This window comes from Pipistrellus kuhlii, unplaced genomic scaffold, assembly GCF_014108245.1.
Source record: "Pipistrellus kuhlii isolate mPipKuh1 unplaced genomic scaffold, mPipKuh1.p scaffold_m20_p_3, whole genome shotgun sequence".
NCBI lineage: Eukaryota > Metazoa > Chordata > Mammalia > Chiroptera > Vespertilionidae > Pipistrellus > Pipistrellus kuhlii.
Window position 1 is genome coordinate 69,969,941 of NW_023425529.1, and position 25,904 is coordinate 69,995,844.

Below are 25,904 nucleotides of genomic sequence, written 5' to 3' on the forward strand. Positions count from 1 at the left end.
ATTTTGTTCTGCCTATAAATGAGCAAATGATTAATACATTTTGGGTTCTTTGGTCTTGCTTATTACTAATATCTAAATTTAGCTAGTTCTAGAAAACAATAAAAAGATTCTTATTATTCTGTCAAAGTCAAGTAATTTTGAGTTATAAACAATGACCATGCTTAGTATTGATAATCGTGAGTAGCTCAAACAAAATTCACTGATATTATTCAAAGATGGCTGAAATATCATATTCCAAACAATGATTCTTATCAACTTTTATCTTTTATTACATATACAGTTACGTGTGTTTGTAAAATATTTAGAATGTTTTCCAAATTCAATTAAAGCTTAAATGAAGTTCAAAAGATTACAATAAGATGCTATAGCTTTTCCATATAAAATATTAAAAAAAAAGTTAGTAGTTAATGCTTTCCTTCCTAACAAAATAGTTTTAGAAATTGATAATTTGAAAAATGGAGCTAGGATAGGTTTTTCCCACATTATACTTATTACTTCAGATAAAATATGGATAATTTTCTATTTTATAGAAAATTGCTTGGAGTCCCTGTCCCCTGCGACCCGGCAGCCCTGACTGCACCAGGACGCTGACATTCCCGCAGTTGCGGGTTCAGGCAGCCCAGAGCCAGGCCTTTATTTCTTCTCTGCAGCGCTCAGCACCGAACCTCGAAAAGCCAAACACCAGAGCACCCTAGAAAGCTTAACTAAAAGAAAGCTCATGTTTGACCCAGTTCCTGACGAGCAAGAGGCCATGGAGCCTGCCTCGGTGTTAGACCCATCTAATGACACGGAGTCCGTCCAGCCCAGCCAGTGCGGAGTCATCTACTCCACACCGTTATCCGATGAGTCCTTTCAGAGCCCGCAAGTCCTGTGGCATGGCATGCAGACGGAGCCGTTGGACCTGTCCGTGAAAAAGCGGAGTTCACCGCCCTCGGCTGGGAATTCTTCCTCGCTGAAGTTCCAGTCCTCGCACTGGAGGGTCTCTCCCGGGTTGAGCATGCCACCGTCCAGCCAGCCCATGCCATCGCCCCTGCCCCCAAGAGGGCAGCCCTTCAGCATGCCGGGGTCCATGCCGCCATCCATGCCTCCGTCCAGGCCGCTATCCATGCCTCCGTCCATGCAGCCGTCTATCCTGCGGTCCATCCTGCTGTCCAAACCGCCGTCCGTGCCTCCGTCCAGGCCGCTATCCATGCCTCCGTCCAGGCCACCATCCATGCCTCCGTCCATGCAGCCGTCCATGCAGCCGTCTATCCTGCGGTCCATCCTGCTGTCCAGTCCTCCGTCCAGGCCGCCGTCCAGGCCTCCGTCCAGGCCTCCGTCCAGGCCTCCGTCCAGGCCGCCGTCCAGTCCTCCGTCCAGGCCTCCGTCCAGGCCGCCGTCCAGTCCTCCGTCCAGGCCTCCGTCCAGGCCGCCGTCCAGGCCGCCGTCCAGGCCTCCGTCCATGCAGCCGTCCATGCAGCCGTCTATCCTGCGGTCCATCCTGCTGTCCAGTCCTCCGTCCAGTCCTCCGTCCAGGCCGCCGTCCAGGCCACCGTCCAGGCCTCCGTCCAGGCCACCATCCAGGCCTCCGTCCAGGCCTCCGTCCATGCCGCTGTCCATGCCTCCGTCCATGCCGCTGTTCATGCCTCCGTCCATGCCGCTGTCCATGCCTCCGTCCATGCCGCTGTCCATGCCTCCGTCCATGCCGCTGTCCATGCCTCCGTCCATGCCGCTGTCCATGCCTCCTTCCATGCCGCTGTCCATGCCTCCGTCCATGCCGCTGTTCATGCCTCCGTCCATGCCGCTGTTCATGCCTCCGTCCATGCCGCTGTCCATGCCGCCATCCATGTCGCTGTCCATGCCGCCATCTATGTCGCTGTCCATGCCGCCATCCATGTCGCTGTCCATGCCGCCATCCATGTCGCTGTCCATGCCGCCATCCATGTCGCTGTCCATGCCACCAGTGACAGCCGCTGCCCTGTCCAGGCATGGAATTTGGAGCCCGTGGACACTGCCGGTCACACAGCCCGCTGTGGCACAGCCCGTCCCCTTCATGTCCACCAGTCATCTCCAGCAGCCGCTCATGGTGTCCTTGTCCGAGGAGATGGGAAATGCAAATGGTAACATGCAAGTATCTGTAAAGGAATCCTATGAGAAGCCTATATTGCAGAAAGAAAATAAAATAGAACCTGGGATCGAACCACAGAGGACAGATTATCATCCTGAAGAAATATCACCCCCTTTAATGAACTCGGAGTCCCTCCTGCAAGCATTGTTGCAAGAGAATCACCCTCCAGTCACAGTGCAGCCGGGGAAGGGACCTTTACCTGTGGAATCTCCAGACACCCAAAGGAAGCGAAGGATAGATAGATGTGATTATGAAGGACCCAACAAAGTGTACACTAGAAGCTCTCTACTGAAAGCACACAGAAAACCACATATAGGAGAAAGACCCTACAAATGTACATGGGAAAAATGCACACGGAAATTTGCTCGGTCTGATGGACTAGAAAGACATTTCCGAACACATACTGGAAGCAAACCTCACAAGTGTTAGTACTGTGACAGCTGCTTCTCCTGTTCTGACCACCTTGCTCAACATAACAAACGGCACATGTGAGTTTGAATGTCTCTGTCTCTGCCTAGGCACATGGTTCCCCCCTGGCCCAGCTCTCTCTGTCCTCCCATTGTCTAACTCATTTTTCACATGTACATTTTAATTTTGATTCAGCTGGTCTGAATCTCTGAATTTATATCAGTCTCACTTCCATATGGTCAGTACCGGTAGTAAATATTCTCAAATCCTCCCTCCTTACCACGGGTCAGACCTAAAGAATGTGGCCACTTTCTCCCCTCTCTCACACCCCTGGGGATGCTAAGCAAACCCTTCTTACAGATAAGTTTAATGTAATGAGAACAAGGGAACATGTAACCTAACAGAACCAGTTGTCGGTTTGTCCATGTATTCCTCAAAAGAATGTCAAAGTAAATACAGTATCCAGCCTGCTAGTCCTTGCCAGAGACATTCATACCTCTGAGCCCTGTGACCGCATTTTGTGCTGCACAGAGGAAAGATGGGTGGACCCCTTCACGGGTCAGCTAGAAGGGCAGCAAGATTCCAGGCGAGTGCAGTCAGCTTTTCCATTATCCTTCACCAATCTTGCTTGTCAACTTGGATTTATCACTTCATCAACATTAAGTCCATTACCCTCCTTTGTGCCTGCAGCTAATAAGGAGGACTTTGCCACCAGTGGAAGAGAAGCTAGAGTTGTTGGCGTAGGAATGGGATCTCTGTCAGTTCAAGGGATGGGCTCTGTATTTGCATCACATGGAGTTGGAGCAAGGGGGCAAAGGAGGAAGCTAGCCAGGGGTTTTCAGTGAGATTTCATCATTTGGTGAACTGTGCAGTGTGTTCCTAGAACTTCGGTTTCTGCATATTCAGCTGTGCAGAACCGTTCAGCAAAGCCAAATACTGATGGGGTTACCCATGCACCGACCTCCAGTCCTATAATGTCCTTAATGTAGATCATCAAGCATTGAGAGTAGGAACACCACAAAAATACTTGCCCCATAATGGTGAAGAATCTTTTGAATCGGGGTCTGAATGGCTTCTTTACCCAACCTACTGAGAGCCTTTCTGCAAACAGGGAAACATTGAGCGGTAATTATATTCCCAAATCAAATTACTCCTATAGCTTTCGTACAGAAAGTGTGTAACAAGGGCCAAACTGGCTGTCATTGGTGTTCATGACACACATCACAGGTAAGCATCTGCTAAGTAGATTCATTAAGACCTGAGTGACGGTCTTTGTAAATAGTTGTGAAGCACACAGACCTTTATTGGGGGCGGGGAAGACAGATTCCTAAAAAAATAGAAAATCACAGTTCATGGATTCATCTACGTAGCTCAACAATTCCCAAAGTTTACTGTTGGAGCTGGCACTCACTTATCAAGTATCCTGTCAGAAGAACAAACTGAAAATGACTCGTGTTCATGTTCAAGACAAATAGCACCATTACTTGGGGGACATTTCTCAAAAGCAGGCTTTTGAGCATCATAGTCTAAATGTCAATAAACATAATTCATGTAAAGAAAAAAAAATACATAAATAAAAATAAATAAAAAAATAACTTATTTGTAGAAATGCCTTGGTTCTGAATTTGAAGGCAGTAACAACGGTGGCCAAAAGTGGGCACTTGTGACCAAATGCCCCTTTATAAAAGGATGGGGAAGAGAAGAATGGAGTCCTGAAGATTTCGTCTGAGCCACAACTCAGGATCCAACACAACTTTAACTGGGAGGAGTACACTGTTTTTAAAGCATCGGTGAAGAAGTGATTCTGCAGGCGTGCGGGTTGTGTGGGGGAGCTTACTTTGGTGCTATGTTAATGAAAGTATAATTGTAAGGACTGCACACCTAGGGGTCCCACTCAACAGCTCTCTGAACCATCTGAAAGGAAATGTACAGAAATGCAAAATAATTTGTTATCTGGCACTTGGTATTTATTTATTTATTTATTTATTTATTTATTTATTTTAGCAGTGCAAAATTCATTTAGAATATTAAAACATTCTAATTGGGCTTTTTCTTTGTTGTTGTGTGTTTGGTTGCAACTACGATATGAATTGAGGGATAGAAAAAAGTAGCTCTTGGGAAAGAAGGTATTGTCTGTATTGTAAATACTTAGTCACATTCATGCCAAAGTGCTTATTTCTTGAAATGTCTCTTCCACAACACACTGAAGAATTAAGTTTGAATGCAAGGGACTTTTTTTTGTTTTGACAGAGAAAAACCAGTTTATGTATATTCTAACCAAAGAAGGTGGGAAAGGGGATGAGAAAGCGTAAAGTTGATCTTTCTATAATGAGCTTTGAGTCTGAGTCCAATTAACAGAAAGCCTCATGGATTCTAATGAAATGTAATGTTTGCTATGGCATATCAAAATTCTGTTCAAAAGTACAAGCAAAACACTGCAGAGACTATTACATTATACTTAGCTTGCTTAGATTATGTTAACAGTTCATTAACAAAGTTCCATTTTTACTGAAAGAACCATCCAGAGAAGCCATCATTCTCTGTTCCCTTACTGCTCTACATACTTTAGTTACCAATTGGCTCTACAAATTTTCCTTATAAATATATATATATTTGTATCTTACTATCATAGTTGGGAAATTTAGTCTCTTAGTCATTTTTAGCTGCTTTTGCGGGAGACCTCAAATAAGATGCCCTTAAGTGTGTGGTTTTAATGATGTGCATGTTACTATCAAGGGTGATTTTAATTGCAACATTCAAGTTGAGGAGAATGATTTGTAAGCATGAAGCTAGTGTATAAATGGTTATAGAATTTACTCGGTTATTATCCAAGTGTCAGAAAAATTAAACCTGAATCCATCATATATTAGAGTTTTAAAATGTGAATCGGCATCGTGAACGGGCATTAAACATTCTGAAGTGCCTTGTTTGGTGAATGTGAGCAGCATAGCTTTGTTCAGCTAAGGAAATACTAAACATGCAGAAGCTTTGAGAGCCTTGGAACAGATTTACAGAAAACTACAGATGTACATGTATATGTTATTATTAAACACCCACCTGCACTATCAGTGTTGCACTAATGTGAAATTTGAAAGACTATATTGTTGATACTATATATCTGCACATCATTCCTGGTTAGATTGTTTTAAAGACAATCTCAAAGATCTAAAGTTTTAAAATAAATCCATTGGTTTGAAAATATTGTCATCTTGAAGGAATCACTGTCATACATGAAGTTGCTCAGAGCGGTATTTATTCTCTTCTTGGTCAAGGTTGACAATTGCTAAATAATTGCAAATCCACTTATGAAATAATACATTTACAAAGCCATTTTTCCATGCATTAAATGAGGACTACAGTATTATGTTTTACAAATACTAGCACTTTTTTTTTTTTTTTGCTGATATATACTTAGTGATAGAGGGTCAAAATAATCTTTCTGCTTAGCATCTCTTAAACCATACCTGCAAGTATAGCAGGATTATTACATTACAGTGCTTTAATACTTGTATAAACTATGCAAAAATTTTTAATAAAGTGTAATATATTTTATAAGCTAATGAGACTGAATGGATAAAGGTTTTTAGCATGTATTAGTATACTTGCAAATACTGAAACATTTTGATAACCTTTCTTACTAAAGTGAATGTTTAATATACCTTCTCTGTTTCTACTCTGTGTAATCCAATGGGAATTCAGTAATGACATTTTGTCATGTCAAACTGTGAACATAAATTTGTACTGTACAGTCCTCATATACTATATACAGTATGCAATATATTATATACTTGTTGATAAAACCATCAGAATATTTTTTTTAAGAAAATTGCTTGTATTTTTGAAATCCCTGATTTTACTTTTAAAAGCTCTATTTCTGCTCAATAAAGAATACTTACTTTACAAATTCTGGAATTATTTATATGATTATAATAATCTAAAGTTTACAATAAGCCATCTTTAATGTGATCTTCACTTTACATATGGGAAAAGTGAGTTAGAGATAAAGTTATTAGCTTAAAGGCGAACAACTAATAAATATCAGGGTCAAATTTGACCCATGGCAGTTTAGATCTAATGTGGTTTACCCCACTACATAAGAAAGAGAAATGCTCTGAATGCTGGATCATAAAAAAAAATCCATTAAGTCAGGTTCAAGAAAATCTTTACAGTTGAGGTTAAGTTTAGTTCTGATGAAGGGATAAAACAAAGTGCTCTGAACAGTGAGAAGTCTGTGTGATGAATAAGCAAAATGTTCTGTGGAGTTTATCAAAATTGTTCCTGTGGGAAAATGGCAGGAAATAGAGTAAGATTTTTAAAGCAAGCATAAGGACATGATGGACCTTGGATGAAATTCTGAAAAATTTTAACTTTATCCTGAAAACTAAGGAGGATTATTGAAATATTTTAAGTGTTTTAAGGAAGGCAACAGTATGATTATACTATATGCCATTTAGAAAGTTCACACTAGCAACAATCTGGGGAGACAACAGTAGTAAACCAGCAAACATTGATGAAAACCCAAACAGAAGTATTGATGTGAAGAAAAAGGAGACATAGAGAAAAGAGGTTTAATTGCAATATTTAAAAGGGTTATCATTTAATTATATTTTCTGTGTACTAAGCATTTTACTTGGTATTTTGCACATATAATCTTTCTGATTCCCAACCAGCTCCATGAGAGACAGAGATTTCCTTAGTGATGTGTTATCTATATATATAAAAGCCTAAGCAACTGGATGATAGTCTGGTAACTAAGACACACACTGACCACTAGGGATCAGGTGCTCAACACAGGAGCTGCAAAGTGACAGCAACTCTTTGGAGGGCCCTCTCACACTCTGTGACCACTAGGAAGGTGTTGGACTACTGTTTTCTGCCCATCCCCACAGGCCAGGCCGAGGGACCCCACCAGTACATGAACCTGTGCACTGGGCCTCTAGTAATGAGATAATAAAGGCTTAGAGAAGTTGAGCAGCTTATTTAAGGTTTACAGCTAGTCATAGATAGATTTGGGATTTAAGTCCATGACTTATATTCTTTTTAGCCTATGCTGCTGCTTGCTATGTAAGTCTTCAAGGACAGAATTTTGCTGATTTCTAAGCAAACAGGTAGTAGAAAGTAAAGTAGATGTATGAATCTAGATTAATGTTCATGTTTCTGGAATGGGTGTGAGTTTTGGTATCATTTCACCAACATGTAGGAGCCATGGGATTCTAATACAATTTTTCTCAAAAGATAAGTTTATAATTGCATTCATTTATTATCTCTGACTCCTGAAATCCTAATCTGGCATTAGCACCTTGTCTCTACCAAACAGCTCCTGATAAGAACCACAATCATCTTCCTGGAAAGTATTCCAGATACATTGCCCCCCATTGATCCCTTCTAGTCTCCCCTACCCCTCACCTTTACCACACCATGTGTCAATGGGTTTTGCATATATACAGAGAAGTCAAAGAACAGTTTTATATATGCTTCCTACTCTGCTCAAGTAACATTCAGCACTATTTCTACTCTCTTGCATTGAAACATTCTCATTATTCGAAATTCTTTCAATGATGCCCTTTGATTTTCTTCCTACCTCTCGCTATGCTTATCAGGTTCATCAAAGTGAGCCAATAAATGCTGAAGTTGCTTAAGCTTAGTCATAGAATCTCTCATTTTTCACTTCTGATGTCTTTATTCACCTTTATGACTTCTATTACTAGCTACTTATACAGAGATAACAGATGCACTTACCCAGGACCCTTCTCTGATATCCATTCTTGGAAATTCCAAAAGCACCTTAAATACAGGATATATAAAAAGTAAATTCATGATATTCTCTCTCTAGTGTTTGTTTGTTTGTTTTTCTTTTTTTTTCAGCCTTCCTTGTCTCTGTGAATGGCATTGTAGATTTTACTAGCAAGAAACTTAGTAGTCATCTTGGACACGGTGTTCTTCACCTTCCACATCTAAACCATCACCAAGTCCCACCAATCATATTTCATATTTCTCAGATTGTTTATTTTTTGCATGCGCAATGCTAGCACAACATTCCTTGCTATGCTTATTGTTATAGAATTCTCAATACCCTACACACTAATCTCCCAGCAATCTCTAAAATTTCCTTTAACCTGTTCTCCATTGAAGAGTTGTATGTCAAAATGTATTTCTGATCACATTCCCCCTATGCTTATATACCCTTTAGTGGTACATATTGTTCTTTGAAAAGAGCATAGAATTCTGACTATGGCCTTCAGAACCCTGGAAAATGCAACCTTTATATCCTGCTCTCATGTTTCCTCTTTATGCCAGTCTTCCCAGTCTTCCCTACTTTCTCTCATCCAGTGCCACTAGCCTTCTTCCAGTCCTTCATACCCACCATTTCTATATGTTGTTCCTTTTGATTGGAATGTTCTTTTTTCCCTTTCTTAATTAGATATTTTTACCCAACCTACTTTGAGTTCATATATCATTTCCTCTAGGAAATTTTCTTTGACCTACTTATGTCAACTCCTTTTATTAAGTACCTTAGAACATGTTAAGGGAAGGTCAAAAGAGTTATTTATCTGTTGAAATATTAGTTCTCCAGTTGACACTTCTAATATAAAATGTGGGTGGATTAAATTTACATATCACAGTTGGGTTTACAGATAAACTTTTCTTGGAAAGAAGAGAGGAGAGATGAGAGAGAAGAGAGGAGAGAGGAGAAAAAGAAGAGGAAACATTAATGTGAGAAAGAAATGAACTGGTTGCCTCCCACTACATGCCCCAACTGGGTCAACTCAGGTATGTGGCCTGACCAGGTATCAAACCCGTGAAATCTTCAGAGTACAGGATGACATGCCAGCCAACTGAGCCACACTGGCCAGGGCACAGAACACATGATCTGTAAAGCTTAAAAATATGATGGTCTTCTGCAAAGCCTCCTGCTCTTTTTGCATGGAATTCTGCTTCAAACCTCCCAAGGCAAAGATGTGTGCGTATTTGTGTATAAGTCTCAATATATGATGGTGTGTACTTATTTTTGGTTAAAGGTAATGCATTAAGACTTACTTGTGCCATCTTACAGGTTAAATAAGTGACAGAAAAATATTAGAAATGAGATGTAGTAGATATGATTAGTAAAATTTTGGGGGAGAATATATTAATGTATAGGAACTTGTATAAAAAGAAAAAGGAAAAATATTTTAAGTCTGTTGGTTTGAATAGATAATTTGTTTCAATTAAACTTACTCTTGATTCGGTAGAAGAAAGCCTTTTTAGGCAATGGTTCTTTGAAACCCTGCCTTATGAGTTTGAATTGCTTACTTGCTTCAAAAAAATGTTCTAAACTTGCTCTCATTTTATTTTTATTAATTTAAATATTTCCCTAAGATTTTTAAAAGCAAAAATGCTTTTCTTTATCCTGCCAAAATTTTAGAAACAATAAACACAAGTAGACATCTCTGTCAAAACTCAGAAACAAAATAAACTCATTTTAGCTGAGAAATTTTTTCCATCCAGGATCAGAAGGGAATTTTTTAAGAGAGTATAAAAGGGGATAAAAGACAAGTATGTGGAACTGCTAGCCCCACGCATAAAGAGGTCAACATATTACAGATAATGTTTTATTTAAACTTCAACTCAGTTTTTATAATCATAATGGTGTGGATAGTTTTCAGAAAAACGTTTGTTTGCTTCCCAATTAAAACAATAATATAGCCCATATTCAGATGGCAACAATGGACTCTTGATTCCTCTCAGATAAGCACATTTGAATTGTAATCAAATTGAATACCTTAAACTTTGCAAGCTCTCTGAATGCCACCTCGATTGAGTTTCCTTCCAACAATGAAAAATGAAACTCTTGGGTGAACACTGAGCATGCAAAGCATATGACACAACACGGTGAAGAATAATACACTTGGAGAGCTGTTTGTCTATTGAAAATAAAATTCTATACTTATGGAATATACATATTGTGGAGTAAAAGTAAAGTCCACATGGATTGTCAAGACCAAACATGGACTTAAAAAAGGTTTATACTTGTGATGGGTTTTCCTTCTCACTCTCCTTGGATGCCTCAAGGTCTTGATGGGAAATTGAAGGTGACTAAACCATTACTTCACTGAGGCTGTGTTCTCTGGCTGCTGCTGCTGCAAGGCCCTTGCCTCGAGTGTACGTTATTACAGAGACAACTCCATGACTGTCTCCAAGTACTTCACAACCAATAAAAAAGGATAAATCTTTGAATTAAAGACTTAACAATGCAAAGGAAGATACTGTAAAGAAAGTAATTGCTGCTATGACTCTGGGGAAGGATGTTAGCACTCTCTTTCCAGATGTAGTGAACTGTATGCAGACTGACAACCTGGAACTACAGAAGCTTGTGTTTCTCCACTTGATGAACTATGCTGACAGGCAGCCAGACATGGCCAACCTATTGTACATGCCAATGGCTTTGTGAAGGACTGTGAAGATCCCAATCCTCTTCAGGCTTGGCATCAGAACCATGGGGTGCTTCTGGTGGACAAGATTATAGAATATCTCTGAGTCTCTTCACAAGTGCTTGAAGGATAAATATACCTGGGTTCAGAAAACTGTAGCAATCTGTTTGGCAGAATGCCATGAGATCAATGCTCAAATGTGGGACAGTTGGGGATTTATGAATTCTCTGCAAAATCTTGTAGCAACTCAAGTTCAAGAGTGGCTAATGCTATAGCAATGTTATCTGAAATCAGTGAATCACACCCACACAGCAACTTATTCGATCTGAGCCCACAGAACATTAGTAAAGTGCTGACAGCTCTGAATGAGTGCTCTGAATGGGACCAGATTTTCATTCTGCACTACCTGTCCAATTACAATTCTAAAGAATAACCAGGAGACTCAGAGCATCTATGAGGGGGTAACTCCCTGGCTATCTCATACCAACTCAGCTGTGGGGCTTTCACAGAAAAATTCCAAATTAAATGTATAGAGTTGTTATCAAAGTCCTCTATTGTAATATGTTGCTGAAGAAGTTGGCCCTCCACTTGCCACTTTGCTGTCTGGGGAGCCAGAGGTGCAGTACATCACCCTAAAGAATATCAACCCAATTGTCAAAAAGATGCCTGAAATTCTAAAGCAGGAAATCAAAGTCTTCTTTATGAATTACAATATAATGATCCCATCTATGTTACACTAAAGAAGTTTGTCATCATGATTCTTTTGGAATCCCAAGCTAATATTGTTAAGATTCTGGCGAAACTGAAGAATATGTCCAAAATTTGGTGTTGACTTTGTTTGCAAAGCTGTTTGGGCCATTGGACAGTGTGCCATCAAGGTGGAAAAATATTCAGAACATTGTATATGCAAATTGCTTAATCTTATCCTGACCAAAGTAAATTGTGTGGCTCAAGAGGTGACTGTTTTAATCAGTGACATATTCTACAAGTACCCCAACAAGTATGAAAATATCATTGTCATTGTTGTGAGAACTTGGACTCGTTGTATGATCCAGATGATCGAGCAGCTATAATTTGGATTGCGGGAGAATATGCTGAATGAATTGACAAGGCAGATGAGTTACTAGAGCATTCCCTGGAGGGTGCTCATGATGAAAGCACCCAGGTTGCAACTCACTCTGCTTACTGCCATAGTGAAGCTATTTCTCAAGAAACCATCAGAAGCTCAGGAACTGGTCTTAATTTTGGCAACTCAGGATTCTGCTAATCCTGACCTTTGAAACAGGGGCTACATTTATTAGAAGTTTCTCTCAATGGACTCTGTCACAGCCAAAGAAGTAGTATTGTCTGAGAAGCCAAGGATCTCTGAAGGAGAAATATCTCATTGAGCGAACTCTGCTGGATGAGCTAATCTACCACAGTGGTTCTCTGCCTCTCTGTACCATAAGCTTTTCAATGCTTTTGTGGGAGGAAATCATGAATTTATCACAAACACTTGTGAATACATCATGGGAGCACTGATGCAGGTGACAGTCCTTTGGTACCACCACTACCTCCAACTTGGAACAGTGTCAGGTTATTCCCTCTCAAGGTGACCTTCTGGAAGACCCTATGAACCTTGACCTTGGTTCCCCCAGTCATTGTGACACAGGAGTTCACCATGCAGATGGGAGCAGTGGATACCTTGGAAGGAGGATTAGAAATTCTGCTTGGCAGTGAGCTTGGTGGAAGCATTGGAGGAAGTCCAACAGTGGGACAATCCTTCTTGCCATTATCAGTGCCCACAACTATTGCTCCTTCACCTACTTTTGCTGTGGTCAGCAGTGGTATGAATGATTTAAATTCTGTTCAGGGATAGGCATACACATAGTGGATATGTGGCTCCTAAGGCTGTCTACAGTAAAGGCTAAATGCTTAGAGATTTCCGGAATATTTATTCATCATCAGGGGCACATCTATAAGGACATGAACTTCAACAAAGCTCTGCACTGCATAACAGAATTTGCAATCCAGGGTAATAAGAATAGCTTTGGTATCATCCCCAGAACTTCTCTGGCCATACACTACTGATGCCAAACCAAAGCACTGATGTCTCCCTGAATTTCAACATCTTGGACCCAGTCACGAAGATGGAACATCTGAAAAACCTGCAGATGGCTGTGGAAAACAGGATTGACATCTACTTCAGCTGCCCCATCCCACTTAATGTGATTTTTTGTAGAAGATGGCATAATGGAGCACCAGGTCTTTCTTGCAACATGGAAAGATGTCTGCAGTGAAAAGGACCTTCAGTTTCAGATGAAGGAATGTCATTTAAATGCTGACACTGTTTTTAGCAAGTTGCAAACAACAACATTTCTACTATTGCTGAGAAGAATGTGGAAGGGCATGACATGCTGTTACAACCTCTGAAGCTCACAAATGGTATTTGGATCTTGGCTGAGCTACGAATCCAGACACAAACCCCAATTATATGCTGTCACTGAGGTGTAGAGTCGTGAAGTCTCTCAGGATGTCTATCAGGTCTCTGAGAGCAGTTTGAAAAACTAATAGATTGTCCCTGTGCCCTCAGGCCACCGTGTGACCAGTACAAGCCAAGAACTCTTAACTGGAAGAAATTGTATTGCCGTGCAGAATCTGGACCTGTGCACACTGAGGCCACCCACCACTGCAGTGACTCGTCAAACTTGAGCTAAATTAGGGCACAGCCTGCTGGGTAGTTTTATCTTCCTTTGAATACGTGTTAACCATTGCTTCAGTCATTTCCCATCTCTTGCCTCCTGATGTCTGTTCTAACTTGTGGGCTTCTCCATACTGTGCCAATGGCTGGAATTTTTTTTTTTTTTTAATATATAACTTGGTATTTTGTTGTTGAGAGTTCATTTCAAAAGCATAAAAAGACAAAAATATCAAAGGAAAAGTATATGGGGGAAAAGAAAAAGTTTAAGAAGCTACAAATAACAATCTCCAAGGCTTATTTTTTAATAGAAAAATATAAAGGTAAGTATAGTTATCCACACACACATTCTTAATTTAATATTTATTCCTGGGACACCTAACTGAATGCCATGTCTTCCTCTTGATAATGCACAGATTTACATTCTGTTTCAAGAGAGAAATGGCATAATGAAAGAACATGGGTTGAGATCAGATCTGGCTTCAAATCTGCATACCATTATTTGTTATCTTATATATTTATTTAACTTGTAGGCTTGTTTCTTTGTCCTTTAAATGGGGACAGAAATCCTGTATTTCATGTTGTTATAAGAACAGTGAGAAAATGTATACATTGTAAAGCAAATGGTTGTTGCTACACTTAAGGTGGCCATCATCATACTATCTGTTCTCCCTTTTCTAAGTGGACTAGAATTCTATTCATAATAATTGATGGCACATTATTCATTGATTTAATTTTTATTAAGCCACTTGCAGTTTCACCTTTACTGAAGATTTTTTTTATATGAGCTTTATGATAAGACAGGCAATGCTTTAATTGTCTTTATGTGTTCTCACGCTTAACAGACTCTTTTGGCCATCCTGGGTACTTGATGAATACTTTTTTAACTTTCTTTGAACAGTTCCACTTCTAATTTAAAATGGGAAAAGTGCAGTGGAGCTGTATGAGAAGAGAAATTCAGCAAGTATTCATCTCATGCCCAAGATAATCAAAACAATATGCTTAGTGCAAAGACACATAAAGACAATTAAGGCATAAGTCTTATTCCTCACCCTCACTCTTATCCAAAACCCATTCCAAATTCAAGCTGTGTCAAGTTTTGTTTTTTTCTCACAATGTCTCCTACATCCATTTCTTTTTTTCTGACTGCTTTCTGAGAATAAGATTTTTTAATTGTTAATTTATTTTAACTCCTTACTCTTTTTCCATTGCATTTACATATCAATCTTAACTTGCTTTATATGATTAAATATATTTAGTTCACTGAGACATTATAAAGTAAAGATCATCACAGAAGGTAAACAAGTATTGCAGAATTTAAAAAATAGAGATAAAAGGGCAGTTTTTTCAAAGTGGAGGGCAGCTCATGTGCAAATGAAATAGTGTAAACAAGAAGACAATAAGCTACTGTTTTCAGAGCTATTTTCAATGTACATTTTCATCAAGTCTCTTGTACACAGACTCTACTCCTATATACTGTTGCTACTCACTTCTCATTTGTTTGAATTACATTTCACTGTTCTCTCCAAGAATCTCACGGTCTTGTGAGCTGCTTTCTTCAGCAGGGCTGCCTCTTCTGATAAGCCCCAAAGCAAACTTCTTTTATTTCTTAGGGTGACTATGAATTGCTTACCATTAGCACTTCCTACACTCTTCCTTAATACAAATGTCCTGATTTGGAGTAGCAATGTACTGAGTAAAAAATACTTTTGTGATTCTCATTTTGGTATAGTAGATCAAAATACTTTTGTGAATCTCTTTAGTTAGGTATAGCCATATAACTATTTTGGTCAATGAAGTATATTTTTGGTTTTTTTTTTTTTGTTGTTGTTGTTTGTTTTTTTTGTTTGTTTTTTTAGATTTTGCTTTCTTACATTGAAGCTTCCTGTTTCTACTTTACTTTTTTTTTTCTGTCTAGAATGTGTGTATGAAACTGGAGTGCAGTGTTCTGTTATCACTATGAATTAGCAAATGGGAGCGTGAAAGCCAACACTAGCAGATTCAGTAAAAACAAGTGGTTCAAGGAAACAAGCTAAGTCTTGGAAGACAGTGTTTAAGTGGCAAAACCCCTGGAGTTTTCACCATAGGATTTCTGGTTTTATGAGAAAAAGAAGCCTTTTTAAATATTGTTATTTCATTGAGGTGCTATCTTTATCTTGGTAAACACATTCTTGAATAACACTTTTTGGTTGCCTTATCTTCTCATTCTGTATTTCTTTCCCCAAATTATCTATATAAAACTGCCATTTTCCAATAACACATACATCTGTAGTTTCACTTGGTCCCATTCCTGAGGTCCCATATGATCTATTCAGATCTGTACTGAATTTTGCTTTCTATATTTAATCATTTGAAAGTCAATAGCTTTATTCATAGACTCATTGTATTTGCCCCAAATTTGATTATTCTCCTTCCTATGCTCATAGACATTGCCATTCAATCAGTCACTGAATAATCAAATCTAGAAGTCACAAGACTCCTTTCATTTCTTAATTTGTTCAAATGATCAAGTCTTGTCACCTCCTAAACAGCTCTCAAATTTAATTTCTTATCAACAACATACAGAACTCTGTTCTTTTACATTTATTTCCTCATCTCATTTGGTTATTGATGGCATACGTTTACATCTTAATACATTCTGTGCCTCCAAAACGTATACTAAGATTTTATTTATTTTTAATTTAATTTTATTGTTTAAAGTATTACAAATAGTAGTACATATGTCTCCTTTCCCCCCCATCTATTTCCTCCCAGCTTCCCTTTCCTTCCCACCCGGCACATGCCCTCACCCTCCCCTAACTCTCACCCCACCCCCACCCCTGATTTCTTGCATCCATTGGTTATGTTTATATTTATGCATACAAGTCCTTTGGTTGATCTCTTATATACCTCCCCCCTCTCCAGCTTTCATGCTACAGTTTGACAGCCTGTTCTATGCTTCTTTGACTCTGTGTCTATTTTTTTGTTCACCAGTTTATAATGTTCTTTATATTCCCCAAATGAGTGAATCATGTGATATTTTCCTTTCACTGACTGGCTTAGTTCGCTTACCACAATGCTCTCCAGGTCCATCCATGCTGTTGCAAATGATAAGGATTCCTTCTTTTTTATAGCAGTGTAGTATCCCATTGTGTAGATGTACCAATGTTTTTTAACCACTCATCACTGATGGGCACTTAGGCTATTTCCAAAATGTAGCTATTGTAAATTGTGCTGCTATGAACATAGGGTTGCATATATCCTGTCTTATTGGTGTTTCTGTTTTCTTGGAATATATTCCTAGCAGTGGGAATACTGGGTCAAATGGCAGTTCCATTTTTAATTCTTTGAGGAAACGCCATACTGTTTTCCACAGTGGCTGCACTCCCACCAGCAATGCAAGAGGGTTCCTTTTTCTCTACATCCTCTGTAGCACTTGTCATTTGTTGATTTGTTGATGACAGCCATTCTGACAGATGTGAGATGGTAGCTCATTGTTGTGTTGTTGTTGGTTTTTATTTGTTTGTTTGTTTTTAGGTTTGATACTTTATTGGTCTGACCACAAATAAAACTACCTGGGAACCCTAAAACTACCTTGGAACCCAATACAAACAAAAATGTAAAACAAATAACAAAATTATGACTGTATCTGGGATATCTCAGTTTAGGAATTTAGATGAAATGCTATCTGATTATGTTAGATTAGTGTTTTCTATGAATATGTTCCTGATACTGACATTTTAGGCAGAACAGTATTCCAAGGTGGAAGGCAATCCTATTGAGAACAACCCTATTTATGGTAAGTATATTTGACATTTCACCCAATTCCCGAGAGAAAATTATGTCCTCAGAAATTTTTACATCACAAAGAGCCTCCTGCATGATCAGACACCTCCCTAACTTGAGGACCACTTAATGAAAAATGATGGTGGTTAGGGAAATTTAAAAAAAAAAAGAAGGCTTTGTTCTAGAAGTAATCAAGAACATATCTGAGAAGAATTGAGGGATGCCCCCAAATTAGATAAACATCATAGGAGATTTCAGCATTTAGAACCAATCAAGTCTATGTTTAAAACAATAAAAGACACATGTTTAAAAATATCTAGATGAAATTTTTAAAAATAATTCTATAAGGAAATGGGTTTTCATAGTTAGTAGGTTAAGGAAGTCAATGATAACTCAAAGAAATGCAAAAGAATAAGAAAGAAAGATCTCAGGGGAAGCCTGACATAAATAAACCAGAGAAAATTAAGATGCAAAAAACTTTGACATATAGTTTGTTAAGTTGCAGAAAGATGAATAATAAAGTCCAATTGAGGAACCACTGTTTGAAGATTGGGATAACTGTGGAATAGGATTACATAAAATTTGGACAGCTTAAAATACTAAAAGCATTATTGGGTGAGTTTCAAGGTGACTCAATTGTTGAAATGCAGAGGTTGCTTTTGCTGTGGGAAAAATGTTCAAAAAATGTATGGAATTAGAAATCTAAGAAAAGTGATAGGATTATTATATAAAACTAAAGGGGAAACAGGCAAGACCACAATTTATAAAAATAAATTGAGGGTATATATTGGCCTGAGGAAACTTCCTCTAGGTGGAATAACTCCATTCAGGAGAGGTAAGATGTTTTCGAACAGCTCATTAGAACTGAAACATAGGAGCTGTAACTGAAATGCAGAAAAAACTTTCAAATGTTAAAATAGCCCATCACCCAGACATACAGTATAAAAAATTGTGGCCTGTGTTTATCTTAGTAACTCTGATCTGGCTTTTACTAAGAGAAGGTCACATTTGCCATAACCATGTGCACATTTCGATAAAAATCATGGGGAAACACTGTTTACAATTTATATCTGATGTGTGTTGCTTGTTGGTGTTTCAGTAGTTAACCAATCTTAACATAATTTAAACCAATTCTGCTCAAAATGAAGATCTCAGATAATGCAGAACTCAAATTTTAAATTATTTACTTTTGCCAATTCTGAATAGTTAAGTTTGAAAATATATATGAGAATGATTAATTTATGGATTAATAAATATAATTTAAGAATACGAGCACGCCTGAAGTTTCTAAATGAAGAGCAGGCATATAAATCAGAGGTACCCTGGAGATGAACATTCCTTCCTAAGGAGAGGAATAATAAAGTTGATGGAATTCAGAGGCTTTGACAAACTGAAGATAGCCATGAATGGGATTAGAGCACTATTGAGGAAGAAATAACTAAGATTATACACATTACAAAAGCTATGAATGTGCCCCAGCTCAGTAATCAGTTGGTTGGGATGTCATCCCACACACAAAACAGGCTGCAGGTTTGATTCTTGCTCAGTGCACATACCTAGGTTGTGGGTTCCATCCCCAGTCAGGGAGGCAACCAATTGATGTCTCTCTCTCTCTCTGGAATCAATAAAAACACATCGTCAGGTGAGGATTTAAAAGACAAAAGCTATGAATTTTTCCAAAATAATTATAAATTATTAGGAAAAATCAATTTTTAGAACTAAGATTTCAACTGGGAAAATAGACAACTTGATGAGAGGCAGAACAAACCAGTTCTATGGTCCTGACACTTTGCTAAGCCTGGGTGTCTATCAAATAAACACAGGGAACAGCAAAGTAGTAAAAAATCAATGAGACTTCATTATTGGTACTGAGGCTGTACTTTCCAAGATTAAAGGTATCCTAAGATTAAAATATTTGAGAGATTATAAAATCTGAGCCTATCTAATTCAAAGAGGCAAACTTACATTTGAATGGGGAGAAAGTAGGTCTGTGAGGTCCTTCTGGTCTAATAATTTTCAAGAGTCTTATTAAATTAAGAATCATGAAATTGAACAAAAGACTAATTGATAGAGGCTATATCATGTCATGCCCATATCTTGTATATTATTAAGACCTTGGGAAATTAGGAGAGATTTCAGATGCATATCCTGTAAATAAATAGATGTCTGGACCTACTAGTTAGGTGGTTGGTCAGCTTGCATCTTGGTGGATTGGCTAGGAGGCTCTCCAGTGAACCATAAACAGTAGAGTATAACATAAAAAAATCAATACTTGAAGTGGATATACAGGAAAAAGATGGAGCTGCCTTGTTTTCACACTGTATATTTGCTCAATCTGTCTGTACAAACACCAAATGGGACTTTAGAGATTCATGTTCAATTTAAGGTAGGGCAATCATATATCCCAGTTTGAGACTGTCTTGTCTTACTTGTTTCTGTATGCCTATGAATACAGCTATGTTTTCTTCTTAAAGGATTTCTTTTTGGAACCCTTGACTAAATTCCCTATACCATAGGGAATTTAAACTAAATATCAAATCCAATTGTTTTTATGATGATAGCCAGAGATTAAAATAGGAAATTTTTATAAGCAGAAAAGTCCTTAAGAACATAGATTTAGCAAAATAAATTTTGGTCTATTTCCCTGAAAGATACTACAGTACAAAACTGCGTTTGGGGGCATTTATACAGTAGATATGATTGTTTTCCGTTCTCTACATTTTTTTGGTGCATATCAGGAAATTTCAATAAGTGTATATAAAGAAGGCCAGCAAGTATTTTTAAAATGGTGGAATTATCTTGTTATTTATATTAGAGGATAAATATAAAGAAATAAACAGCCCTATGTGGTAGAAGAAAGTTCTAAAAAATAATCAACCACATCAGATCTGTTGGGAGAGAAATGGGTGTCAGGCATGCAGGCTTCAGGAGAGAGGGGGTCGGGGAGTCCATGGAGCTGGGGTCCCAATGGCAGATCCTGGAGAGATGGACTCTTCCTTGTCTGTGTCCACCTGATGCATCTTCTGTGGTGAAGTGAGGGCAGGCCTGGAGAGTAAAGGTGAACTTTGGAAACTTGGGGACCACACAGGTGATTTTTGAAGCGATAGGGAGAGGATGAAAAGGGTTTCTCTGTCACTTCTGAAAACCGTTGGTGGTGGAGCTTTTGGCCAGGTCTTTGCATCCTTCTAATGCAGCCCGACTCACAGCCGAGGTATCAGTGACTGAGAAAATGGAGAGATTTCATTCATGTAAAGCTAATTAAAGAAAGAAGGATAAACGACCCAAACCAAAGAAGTACCAAAGAAGAAGCATGGAAGGGAAATGAAGAGGAGATGCCAGTATGAAAGGATAGGACTAACCAGAACATAAAGTGGGCTCATTGCCCTAAGTGGGGCTCACTCTCCCTACACTTCCCAAGTTAGCTACTTTGCCAAGCCCACAGTCTGAGATTACCTGAAGCACAGCTGTCAGACCAACTGAAGCAGGATTCTGGGAATGCAGGGCTCACAGATGATCAGCTTCCAGGCAATCAAGTCTAGGGAATGGTATTATCTACAGTGACATCCACCAGCCAGAGTGACTTCACTGCCTGAGAGTATATGATGGAAGGATTTTGATAGCAACACTTTCTCTAAAAAAAAAAACACAAAACAAACAAACAAAAAAAAAACAGATTGAGAAAACTAATAATGTTGAGAAGTTGATTAGTATAGTGTTTCCCCACTTCAGAGAAACCTGATTGAAATAATGAAAACAAAAAGAAACTCTGTTCAGGGTGAAGACGCTGAAGGAAAGGTTGTGCAATTGAATTAGTCCCACACAAGTCAGGATACACAAGTTCAAGTCCAGTTTTGCCACTTACAGGCAACAACAAGCAGTCCCTCAAACTGTATGGCTCTCAAATTTCTTGATTATAAAATGGCATTAATACGACATGCCTTATAGGTTGTGAATATTTAATAAATGACAAAAGATTTTTGAATAAAAAAAAATTTAACTTTCTCCTGGACGAAAAGTGTAGATCAGGATAAAGCCAATTTAATTAGGTTAATATTGAAATATGTACTGCACTTCCTGTTTTTAATGAACTCTGCCAGTAATTTTAATGAACTCTTCCAGTAATTTAAATGTAACATAATGAAATAGCCCTGCCTAAAGACCCAGATTGCATATAATGCCCACTAAGACTGAACAGTCCATTGCAGAATAATGGCAGCTTTCTTGGGCAAGTGTGTCTACTTTTTGGAACCAAAATTCACTCAGATTGGACAAACATCCCGGTATTTATTCCTATAGGTTCAGAAGAGATAACAGGTCTGGCCTTTAGAATTTAAGAGTAAGATACCTTAGCTCATAGTTTTATTAATAACAAAATTAATATTTTGCTTCTTTTACATCTATATCTGAGTTAGTTCTGAGTTTAGGAGGGAAAATGAGCTTAATTTACTCTCTTGAATTCCAACATCAGTCCATGATTTTTATACCCTGAACTCTAGAATATTTGTCATTGCAGCCATAGTACATAGTATAGGCCTTGGAACAATGCATCTATTTTAGTGCATTTAAATTTAATTACTTTAATTTCTTTTAATCCTTACAATAGCTTTGTGAGCAAAGTATGAAAAAGCTGTTTGTGGCTATAGAGATGAAACGATGGAGACTGAAACTAATGCCTGTTTCCAAATTTTATCTCTCTCCCTTGTTTCAGGCTTCCTATCCATGAGGAGAGATTGCACGTTAATAAACTTGTCATCTTGTTGAATAACCTGACAATGATGTAGTAATTCAAGATAAACTAAACAGACAAGGTGAGGAGCATTTTGGAAAGTCTTAAAATTAGACTAGGAAGTCTGAAGTTATGTTGGTAAGTTATTGAGAGCCACTGAAAAAATTTTTGAGAACACTCGAGTTAACTGTACAGGAAAATAGTAAATTGGAAGGAGGTAGACTGAAGCTTAGAGAACATTTGGGAGACTGATGCTCTGTTCTGGTGTATGGGGCTAGAGCAGCCTCAATTAGGTTGATGGCAATGAAAATAGATAATAATGGGAATTTTAGTCTGTTAAATGTTTTAAAAATTAGGAAGTATTACTATTAGTTTGGATTTACACTCTGTCTTTATTACCCAGAAATCCATCCAAGTAATTACACAATCCCAGATTATTCATAAAACACTCAGCTGAGGCCAGAAAGTGCTCCATTGACTCACTATAAATCTGTGAGCAGAACCATGGAGTACTGTTATTTTTCAAAAGCCAACTCAATGTTCCCACATTGCAAGTGGTGTCAAGGTTATAGTTTAACAACAGTTTAAAAATTAAATTTACATCAACCATTAATCTTCCTCCTTAGGTGCCACTTTGATTTTGCTATTCCTCTGCTGGAAAGCCTTCTAGAATCCTCATTATCTGATTCCATAATAAACTCATCATAATGTGGGGCCAGCCTAGCCTTTTTATCCTTATCAGTACTACACTCCTCAATATAAAAACTGTGTATTTAAGGAAAAAATAAAGGATCAACATATCATAATTTATAAGATTCCCATTTTTATTTCCATCTCTAAGTGAATCTGCTCGGGTGTGTCCTTGGGAAATTTCTTACACTTTCCTGTGCCTTTATTTCCTTTTCTTCTCCTCCTTGTTAAGTAGATAATACATAAAGACACTTATAATCATGTTTAAGAGTTGTAGGCACTCACATGCTATATTATTTTGTCTAGTAGGTCTGATTTACTTCAAAATAAATAGGATTTCTTAGAGAATAGAAGCTACAGATTTTTCCTTTGAAGTTTGTACAATTGATTTAAGTGAGATATTATTGTTGTCATATTTTTTAATGTGAAGTGTCTGGAATAAAGGAAAAAGCTAATCCACTTAGTTTTTGAGCAGCTAAAGTTAGCAGTTATTTTTTTTCTCTAAACAACCAGTGTCTCAGAGGGAACTTCATTTTAATAACTATATAAGCTATATGAAAGATAAGAGACTGTTAACTCTTAATGTCCTTATTTCTGTTCCTTGCAGAAACATAAAAACAAATCCTAGCTGACATAAATTTAATCCTGCTGCCTTTACAATTTCACATTTAAAATAAATATTTTCTTATTGACAGCTAAATAATCTAAAAGCATTCTTCTCAGGTGAGCATAATAACTAAACAAATAAATAGATGATAAGGATTGTTTATTATCCGACTACCTAAAGAATAATCTAATGACAATGCTAATATATCTTGAACAGGAAAGATTATTAACTAGACAAATAAGGCAATCTTTTCATTCCAAGTAAAAAAATGGCTTGTTTCATGATATGGATTTTGAAATGTTTACATTTGTATACAATGTCAAATATTTTAATGCCTTCTGGAATGACCTAATTTGTCCTTTTTTGTTATTATCATTCATAATAAGGCCTGTATTTGAGCCAATAAATTGTCTCTCTATATATATTAGATGAATGTTTTCAGCCTGAGATTAAGATAGCAGAAAATGCATGTGAATGTCTTCAGTTGTAGTTAGATGGTTATTTTGTTTGGTGCATTGGAAGAGTACATTTTAATAAATACAGGCTTGTTGTTTTTTAATAGAACTAATCTTTACTTAATATAAGTAGTTTGAAAATACAGAAACACCATTTAGGTGCTGAGATCGTCCCATTTCAGACACTGATAGATCTGGACACATTCTCAACTACTGAAGGCCATTCAAAATAAACAGGCTGCTTAAACAATTGCAAAGATTTTAGAGATGACTAAGCTGGAGTAGGGTTGAACAATAAGTTTTATGTAATATATAGGAAGCACACTGAGAGTCAAAGGATGAAGAAAAAAATGAATATGTTCTGAAGAAACAGAGAATGAATATGTTCTAAATAAAAGAACAAAATATAACTTCAGAAAAGACTTTAATGAAATAAAAATAAGTGATTTATCTGGTAAAGAGTTCAAATGATCATAAAGATTTTAACTGAGCTTTGCAGAAGAATGGAAGAACAAAAGGAGAATTCAATTAAGAGGAAATTAACAAAGTAGCAAATAGAGATTATAGAGCTGAAGAATACAACACAGGGTCCTAACAGCAGATGAAAAAAAAAAAAAAAAAAAAAAGCACCAAAGAAAACCCCAAAACAAACAAACAAACAAACAAAAACCCAATGAACTTGAAGACAGGGCAATGGAATGCCCCAATCACAGAGCAGCAAAAAGGAAAAAAAAAAAAAAAAAAAAAAAGGTGAAACAATTTATGGGATAATGTCAAGTGCAAAAACATTTTCATTAGTGTCCCAGAGGTAGAAGGGAGAGAGAGAAAGGGACAGAAAACTTATTTGAAGAAATAATGATTGAAAGCTATCCTGCATTTGGGGGAAGAAACAGAAATCCAGCTTTAGAAAGCCCAGAGAATTACAAATGAAAAGAACCCAAAGAGGCCCACACTGACACATTATAGTTAAAGGAAAAAATATTCCTGTGCCTACTTCAAATTCCTTCAGCCCTTGGTCTTTCCTAAGATGGAGAATAGGATAAATTGTGTATATTTGTGTATGCATGTATGTGTGTAAATTGGAAATATACTCTTGTATCACAAAATCCTTCAATTTGTATGCCTAAAGAACAGAACCATTATCTTAATTAGTTGCATAGTTATCAAAATCAAGATATTTAACATTGGTACATTATTATCTAATTCACAGTCCAAATTACAATTTTTCAATTGTGTCAATAAAATAAATTTTATGAATTCTTAATTTATACAATGGGCTTTTCTTTCTTATAATTATTATAATTATTATTTGATTTAATATCCAAAATATCATAGAGTGGCCAATTTGAGTACCTTCTAGCTGGAAACTACATACTTTCTTTGTGTTCCCATCATTCTTTAAACATTTTCTTCATTTATGGCATAGCATAATATAATAGGAAAGATTTACTCTTCCTATACGTAAATTCTGTCTCTTTACCAAGAGCCCTATTTTTCTTTAATGAACAATGGCTTTTAGAAACCAAGATCTGGTCTCTGAATGTGCTCATTGTTACTGGTATGTCTACTTTTATGCCATCTTGGTGGACATGGCTGAGAATATTCTTCAACATTGTTTTCTGTGGCTGCCTTATTTTGAATGCATTTACTTATTTTATCAAACCTACTTAATACACAAAAATCTAGTTTGAAAATTGATAACCCATAACATTTTGAAAAGCAAATGTACTAATTACTCAAAATTGTTTGTAGTTTATTTTATGGTAAACTTTACATATAGTATATTTACATATAAATATACACATTTTAAGTGTATATATTTTTTTTATTTTGACAAATTCACACACCTATGGAACTCATATCTTTGTTAAGACATAGAATATTTTCAAATCCCAGAAAGTTTAAATGAACTTTGAAATGAGATTAGGATTTTAAAATGTATTGAACTGCATTTTTATAATTAGAGTAACTACCCTGTTTCCCCAAAAATAAGACAGTATCTTATATTAATTTTTTTCTCCCAAAGTAGCGCTAGGTCTTATTTTCAGGGCATGTCTT

The 25,904-nt window shown here is 37.4% G+C and overlaps 1 protein-coding gene and 1 pseudogene across 1 annotated transcript; both read left to right on the plus strand.

Moving 5' to 3' along the window:
* Window positions 1-549: 549 nt before the first annotated feature.
* Window positions 550-2,536, plus strand: LOC118729535 (Krueppel-like factor 3). The gene has a single exon (XM_036457047.2). It carries the CDS (start codon window positions 719-721, stop codon window positions 2,534-2,536), a length of 1,818 nt encoding a protein of 605 aa, XP_036312940.2. The 5' UTR covers window positions 550-718.
* An 8,140-nt stretch (window positions 2,537-10,676) lies between these two features.
* LOC118729371 lies at window positions 10,677-13,579 on the plus strand (annotated as a pseudogene).
* The last annotated feature ends 12,325 nt before the right edge of the window (window positions 13,580-25,904 follow it).

What these genes read in the sequence shown, in the direction of transcription:
- LOC118729535 (XM_036457047.2), top strand. Translation starts at nt 719, where the DNA reads ATGTTTGACCCAGTTCCTGACGAGCAAGAGGCCATGGAGCCTGCCTCG.